At 37.9% G+C, this 8,731-nt stretch overlaps 1 protein-coding gene across 1 annotated transcript; it reads left to right on the top strand.

Annotated features, from left to right (window-relative positions):
• The first annotated feature begins 319 nt into the window (after window positions 1-319).
• On the top strand, window positions 320-1,255 carry LOC128594702 (olfactory receptor 2G3-like). The gene has a single exon (XM_053603609.1). It carries the CDS (start codon window positions 320-322, stop codon window positions 1,253-1,255), a length of 936 nt encoding a protein of 311 aa, XP_053459584.1.
• Window positions 1,256-8,731: the final 7,476 nt, after the last annotated feature.

Genomic DNA, 8,731 nt, shown 5'->3' with positions numbered 1-8,731 from the left:
GGCAAAAATTAATTGAATATATTTTATTTCTCGACATTCTCTTTCTACCTTTTTAATTTTTTTCTGTGGTAAAATTTTATCTTGATTTTTAATGATTATCCCTCAGTCACAATAGCCAGCCATCATTAATGCCACCTGCTATGACTTCTGAAGGACGGACCCTGCATCAAAATTTATTCCATGAGTCACTTTAGTTTCTCTCAGATTCAATGTTTCAATAACAAACCTTTATTTATTAAAGTTTGATACTGAGACCAGTGGTCAACACATTATCCTCTCTGAGTTCTTGTAATGTTTTTCTCCTTTTCTGAACAGAGTAATGGGCACAATCAATATCAGTGTCAATGGAGACTTCATCCTGGCAGGCTTCTCTGACCAGCCGTGGCTGGAAAAGATACTTTTTCCAGTTGTTTTGATATCTTATCTCCTTACACTTGTGGGAAATACAGTAATTATTCTGATCTCCTCTATAGACCCTAAACTCAAAACCCCCATGTACTTCTTTCTTACTCACCTATCCCTAGTAGATATCTGTTTTACCACCAGTATTGTCCCCCAGCTGCTGTGGAACCTCAAAGGACCAGCCAAGGCCATCACATTCCTGGGTTGTGTCATCCAGCTCTATGTCTCCTTGGCACTGGGCTCCACTGAGTGTGTTCTCCTGGCTGTAATGGCTTTTGATCGCTATGCTGCAGTTTGCAAACCTCTCTCTTACACAGCTGTGATGAACCCACAGCTGTGCCAGACCCTGGCCGGGGTTGCATGGCTGAGTGGACTAGGAAACTCCATCATCCATAGCACTATGACCCTCTGGCTGCCTCGTTGTGGACACCGGTGGCTCCATCATTTCTTCTGTGAAGTGCCCTCCATGATTAAGCTTGCATGCGTGGACATCCATGCCAACGAGGTCGAGCTCTTCATTGCTTCATTGGTCTTGCTCCTTTTGCCCTTAGCACTGATATTGCTGTCCTACGGACATATAGCCAAGGCAGTTTTAAGGATCAAGTCATCCCAGGCTTGGCACAAAGCTCTGGGTACTTGTGGATCCCACTTGATGGTAGTGTCCCTCTTCTATGGGACTATCACAGCTGTCTACATCCAGCCTAATAGTTCTTATGCCCATACTCATGGGAAATTCATCTCTCTCTTCTATACAGTTGTGACCCCAATGCTGAATCCCCTCATCTACACACTGAGAAATAAAGATGTAAAAGGAGCCCTGGGGAGACTATTTCACAGAAGCCCAAACACATGAAAAATGAAGCAGAATACAAAGCAGTCAATTTTTTTAAGACAAAGAACCTTAAAGATCAGCTTGTGTAATCTTTTACTCAAGATCTTTACCAGCCTATAAGGAACAGATACAATTTTCACAGTCTGCGTTGTTGTATTCCACTTGGCCTCAAAGCTATCATCTCTCTTTCCAGAGTTCTTTTGCTCCCTATGTAATGCAATATTTCTCCCACACATTTTTAATGTTTATTTATTTATTTATTTTTGAAACAGAGTCTCACCACGTCGCCCTCTGAAGAAAGACGTGGTGTCACAGGATACTCCCTCTTGCCTCAGCCTCCCAAGTAGCTGGGATTACAGGCACCCACCACAATGCCCGGCTATTTTATTTATTTTTTTTTTTGTAGTTGTCATCGTTGTTTAGCAGGTCCGGGCCAGGTTTGAACCCACCAGCCCACACTGTGTGTGTTGCTGGTGCCCTAACCACTAAGCTATGGGTGCTGAGCCTTAAACGTTTATTATTCATATTTCTATTTCAACCTCCCTTCCTTCCTCTGTTTTTCTTCAGCCCTTTCTTCCATTTTCCTTTTTCTTCCTTCCTTTCCCACCTTTTATTTCTTCTCATTGTATGATGTGCTCTACAACTGTTTTCACTAATGCTTGTATGTTATATCATTTTCCATCAATATTCTAGCAATTTCCCTAACCAACTATTTCTAAGATACTTTTCCCATTTATCATAAAAAAAAGCTTTCATTTGCCTTAATATGGGGAACAGTGGAGAGATTAAAATAGAAAATTTGGATATTAACCCCACAACTTCCTTTTTAAGCTTTTGCAAGTTGGACTTTTTGATAGCCAGATTTACTTATGAGTAAGGAAAGGAATGAACTTGATTATTATGTTAATTAAAATATTAAAGTATAATATAAATAAAATACTTGGTTATAAATGATCAATGAAAATCAATTAACATTTTTCAAAACCATTTACTCCTCTGGTCATATTATTCTCCATATTTTGATCTAATCTGTGCTTATTACTTTCAATTGTTTTCAGTAAAATTTCTTACCTAGTCTATAATTATTTATCCACTTGTATGTATATCTCAATGGAAAATAAATCACCTGAAAATACAAGAAAAATAAATCAATCCTTATTTTGTCTTTATAACATGGAAAGAAACATATGATTTATTTTCTCCCCTCAATTATTGACAGTGTGGTACACTTGCTTTTAATGGTGATACTATGTAGTGGAGTTGAAGGTTTCGTTTTCAAAAGAACAGATATTGCGGTGTGAAAGTAAAGAATGATATCTGAACTTGGAAGCTATGTCTTGTCTCCACTATTTATTTATAGCTGTATAACTCTAGGTAGATTATTTAACATTTCCAAGTCATTTCTAAAATGAAGGCAATCTCAAAAGTTTATTATATTTTAGTAGATAGTTAGAACGCATATAGTAGTGACTAGAATGAAATCAAGGAGTTAATTCCACCAGGTCTGCTTTCCCTGCTTGCTTTTAGTTGCTTGATTTTTTTGTTTGTTTGTTTTATTTTTTCCTTGAAGCTGAAGGCTGTGGTAGCTGAAGGCCATGATGCTGAACATTAAAACTTAACCTTCACTGGCTACTTCATAGCTACCTTTCATAAGTCACTATGGTAATGGCTGCTTCAATTGTTTTTAAGGAATGCGGGTCAGCTCCTATCTAGTTCAAACCAGTTGAGACTGACCATTCAACCAAGGCTGTGCAAATGCCCAAGCAGTGATCTTTTGATATCAGAGGGCCCCCCAACCACACCCTCAGATCATACTAACACTGCCATTTTCTGTATGCAATGCCATGTACATCTACTACAGTAAGCTAAAATAAAACCCTAACATCCACTCCCCACCAATTGAACAGATGCTCTCTTGGCCAATAAGACGCTATAAAAACCTTGAAACTGAGTCCTCCATCATGAAAGTAAGGGAGGCCAGACACAGTTCATTATACTCCCCTCTCTTCTGTCGTTTAGACAAAATTGACCAGTATTAATATCAAAACAGAGATCCTGAGACTGACAAAACAGACGCTTCATGACAATGAGATACTAAATTATTGACAAGACCTAAGTCCATGCAAAGCAAAAGTTAAATCACATCTGTAGGCTATTAATTTGCTTAACAGACCACTTGAGGTCATATATTGTGGCTTGTTTCTAATTAACATACTCCTTTATCTTAACTGAAAACATTCCAAGCTTTCAGACAAAGCTGTATTTCTTTAATCAATACAAATCAAAGAATCTCTGATCCCATCAATATCCTGTAAGTTCTTCCACCTCCTTACTCCCACTTGATGATGTCTTATCTCCCTAAAATGTATCAAACTGGTCTTTAACCTGACTACTCTGAGACCCCTTACTCAAGGCTTCTTGGGGGATGGCTCCAGTGGCCAATGGTCACTCAGGTCTGACTTAATAAATCTTTTTAGATTATTTCACAGAGTTTGAGGTTTCTTTCTATTAACAGTTGAAATTATTCTAAGTAGCTTCAGGCACAGCTGGGACTCCAATACCTGTAATACCATAGACATCCACTTTTGAACAGGAGATTAGAAATAAGCTGCCAAAGGCAGCCTGTGTGCCAGACTGCAGGAGCCCTGTGATGGATGAGGAGCACTGCAGTGTTTAGCAGTGCAAGCAGAAGCAGGCAGGCCTCTGTAGCCCCTGTGGGTACTGCCTTGGCCCTGGCAACAACAGAGTTCAGTGATCCATGAGCTCCTGGCAACTGTGAGGCATCTCTAGGCCAAGCAGAAGCCCAGGCACTTGTCCACAGCCCAGAAGGCAGCTCAGATTCTAGTGCTGCAGCCCATGCAACCCCTAGAATCCTTGGTGGCCATGCTGGACCAGGGGATAGCAGGAGTGATGGGAGGAGATGTTCCAGAAGCTGCAGACTCACCTTCTAGTGCTCCACCAATCCTCTGCTGGACATATTTGAGTATTAGGACCTGTTGAAGCACAAGTACTATGCAGCAGCTCCTTTTGAAGTCTGGGCCTCAGTAGACTTGCACATTTTTGACTGTCCTTGCAGTGTTTGCTAGCAACAGCAGAGTAGACATTTCATTGCTCCAATTCCTCATTTGGAGATCCTGAAGAGAGCCGAGAGCACAACCACATATACATTCAACACACATAAGGCCCAGCACATCTTCTCTAAGAGATGTGGCTTTCAGAAGCTCTACACACCCTGCCTGAACAGTGGGAGGATTGCTCCACACTGCCTGAATGAGGGCACCTTGCAGAGCATGGTCAGTCACTGACGAACACAAAGGCGGTAATTTGGAGACAGTTATGAATGAGAGAGTACAAGACCAAGAACAAGAGTGAGCTTCTGCTTCTCTCTTCCTGAAAAGGAAAAATTATTGGGGTCAGCAACTTTGCTCTCCCAGAGCATCTCCCAGGCTGCTGGGACCTTTGACAGCCAGCTTTCTATCTGCAGATCCCTCCTGCAGCCAATGCCTTCAGGCAGCTCCGGTTTTGGTGTCAGCTAGTTGACATCTTTCTTCTCTTCCCAGTTTTTGAATGATCTTTCTTCTCTTCCCGGTTTTTGAATGAAAAAAGTTAACATTTTAAAAGTAAGAAAGAAAGAAACAATGATACCCCAACAGTCATGAAAACTAGCTACTTCAATTGTGTCTTCTGTTAGGACCACGTGGAGTTTTTATTTGTGTTTATGAAATTTAAAACAAAGAAACAAGGGTGAATTAAAGGTATAATATGTGTATCTTTACATCTTACATGCATATATTAGTTCCTACCTAAAATATTTAACTGAATTTATCTACTATACTTAAAATATAGATTTCTTCTTCTTTTTAAATGTTAATTGTTTTAATGTCAGAAAATAAATCAAGAAAATAAAATGTTACTTCAGTGATGCAACTGTATTTTTGTAGATGTTTTGGTTGCTAGTGTAATATTTATCTCTGTAATGGTACAATTACATATTCAAAATTCAATGAAAGAAAATTTTCTACACCTCTTGGGGCAGGACACAATTATAAGAGGGACTCTACCTAACAAATGCAATCAGTGTAACCTAATTCTTTGTACCTTCAATGAATCTCAAACAATAAAAAATAAATAAATGAATAAATATTCCAGAAATTAAAAATAAAAATAGTTATCTTATTAAACTCTCCTCAAATTACTATAAAAAAGAAAATTTTCTCTTACAACATTTCTTTTCTGGCCATTATTATCATTTAACTTTATTATAAAAAATAATTTTTTCCCTATTGAAAAAGGTTTGAACATTTCTACTGAAGATGTTCATCAGTATGCAGCAAAATGAAAGAAAAGATACCTGGATAGAGATATGTTATAGTGAGACTGCAATCACCAGTAATCAAGTAAAAACATAAAATCTGTCAGGAGTATAGGAGAGGGCTAAAAATTTATATGTAAAGGCTGATAAAGAAAAAAAATTTGAGTTCTCAACAAAAACACTGGAAGCTAGACTTCAATAAAGTAACAATTGAAAAATATTAAGGAAAATTTATTTCCTTCTTAGAAATCTATGCTCAGGTAAAATATCAATCAAGTAAATATTATAAGACAATTAGAAATTTTTGGATACAGACACTCTTGTTCTTGTTCCAGGATTCTCAGGAAGGTACTGAAGGATATGCTTCTCTAAAAGAAAAAGCCAAAAGCACAAGGTGCACAAAAGCAGGGATTTAATGCAAGAAAGCAAGGGCTGTAAAGATGAATTCCAGTAAGACATGTGTGTAGAGAATCCAGTTTGAAGCATGTAATCACCAGCAAAGACTGAAGAAAAATGAGCTGATAGACTACCTGATGTGTGTGATTATTCTGAGTTGGGCCATATAATTTTGAGGACTACATTAAAAAAAATCACAGAAAAATTATATATACTCATAACATCTTTTAACTCAATGAGCAACAAAAAGCTAGAGAAAAGAAATTTTAAATGAAAACTGAATCATCACTACACTATACACACTGACTTATCTGAAATTAGGATATAATTATAAATTACACTGGAGGGTGTGGGGAGCAGGAGTGTGTGTATGTTGTGTGCATGTGTATTAAAAGGAAATATTATGTGAAAGAAAGCTGAATAGTTGTTTTCTGTAGCCAGAAGTTAATAGATAAATACAAAATGGAAAATAAAATGAAGTGAGAGCAGCCTACATCTAATCCCTTAGGATGCTCTATCTCTATCCTCAAAATATATTCATAATTTTATTCCTTCTGTTGTTTACTCTCTGCTCTGAATCCCTATCATCTCTCAATGCTAAGGACAATGTGTTCTCCCAATATTCATACGTTAAAAACATACACTACGATGGCATTAAGATGAGGGGGGGCTTTGGGGTAATTAGATTAAAAAGGGCTGCCTTTCCCATTCTACTATGCGAGATAGCATGGTGAGAAGGCTCTATCTATAAACCAGAACGCCAGCCCTCATCAGACACCAAATATGTTGGGACTTTGGTTTGAACATATCAGCCCCCAGAACTGTGAGAAATAAATTACTATTGTTTACAAGGTACCCAGTTTATGGTATTTTGTTATAGCAGCCCCTGAATGGAATGGACTAAATACTCACCTAGATTACTGCTTTAGCCTTCTTTTTGATCTCATGCTGTCGTGATTTCCAGGGAATTCTAAACACGACAGGCGGAATAAGACTTCTGAAATTCACGTAGAATCATGCATCTCCTCATTTCTCTGCTTAGAGCCATGAATAAGTTCTTACAATGGCCTACAAAGGCCCACATGACACCCGCCTCTGCTGACTTTATCTCCTACACTTACCCGCTGGCCTGCTAGTTATTAAAATGCATCAGGTATCCTCTTGCTGTAGGACCATTGCTGTTCTTTGGAATTCTGTATCCTAGATATCTACTTGGTTAAGTTCTTTCCTTCCTGCAAGTTTGAAAATCTCATTTTTGGAAGGAGACTTCTCCCTACCACTCCACTAGGTCTCCCCACTTCATGTACCTGATACACCCTCCCCTACTTTAGAGTTTCCTTTATCCACTGCACTAATCCTCTTCTAACGTACTATATAGCCTAATTTATTAGGCTTATTATTTATGTTCTCCCATCTTTCCCTAAAATTTTAGCTTCTGACAGGTAGGGATTTTTCTTTTGTTCAGTGATGAATCTGAAGTGCATGGAGCAGTTGCTGGCCCTGAAAAGCAAAGGATGAATATTTTTGAAAAGTTTGAATCAAGTTAGAAATATTCAAGAATCGTCCAGGCAGAAAATATGAAAGAGCCGAAAGTACTTTCCTTGTGAAAATAGGAATTGAAGGTAGAGTGGGAGTGGGATATGAGTCATTTTTTCAAATTCATGTAACACTATATGACGTTAAATTAAATTTATCAAATAACTTTGATAAATTTGAATATAAAACTATGGCAAAGAAAATTTGATTCAAGTATTGGTATATTTCACCTTAGGCTTTAAGCACATATTTTCATAGTTGTAATTGTTGGAGGTCAGGGATCCAGGTTCCCTGAACTCAGGTGATCGGGTTTGATTATTTGGCTGAGCTACAAAGTTCAATTGAGTCACAGTGGTCATCAAAAGCAAAGGTGGGTGGAAACTGAAAATAAACCTGGAACAGCACAGGCAGCATGAATAGAGAAGCCAACTGCACAAGTTTCAGTGTAACAAAGAGAAATTTTATTTAAGAACAAAGGGAAAGTCTAGAGCACTTCCAAAGAGAGTTGAAAGTGAGTCCCTCTCAAGAAGGAGAAGAGGTAAGAGAGATGGAGACAGAGATGCAAAGGCATAGAGAGGTGTAAATGAATACTCCTTTTCTCTCCATTTGAAACTGGTTGTCACTCTTTTACTGGCTTCTCTATGCATCCAGGCATTATTGCCCTTTTCTATTCGTCATTGATTCTTGTCTTTTTCTATTGATCATTGGTTACCTTGGTTGCCTCATACCCACATTCTTTTCCATTTTTTGGTGAGAACTGCTGAGTGGTGAGTGTTCTTATGGCCCCACCAGACTTCCTTGTTCAGTAGGGCAGGCTTCCTCGCATCCCCACTGAAGCCCCTTTTTTAGTGTCCCTTCTCAGTAATCACACTCTATATGCACTCCTTAGGAAAATGCTCATGAGTAACACCATAGTATTGTTGCTTTGTCCTCATTATTGTCACAAATACAAAAAAATGTAAAACATATAAGTAAAACACAGACAAATCTCTCCTCCACTCCTTACTCCAGTTGTCCATTCTCCACTCTTCATAAGATATTCTGTGCACATATTAGCACATGTGGAATTTTGCATATACAAGTATGTTCAAGTTTATTTTTACAAATACATTTAGTTATATATGTGTATTGATAGGTTTACAGATAAATAACATCTTATGTATCTTATATCCTGTAACCTTTTTACCCTTAAATATATAACATATTTTAAAGGACCTTTTGATTCTTTAGCTATATATTTGCCTCTTTATTTT

Source organism: Nycticebus coucang, chromosome 9 (assembly GCF_027406575.1).
Source record: "Nycticebus coucang isolate mNycCou1 chromosome 9, mNycCou1.pri, whole genome shotgun sequence".
Taxonomy (NCBI): Eukaryota; Metazoa; Chordata; class Mammalia; order Primates; family Lorisidae; genus Nycticebus; species Nycticebus coucang.
Note: the sequence above shows the minus strand (reverse complement) of the source record. Positions and strands in the feature narration are given on the sequence as shown.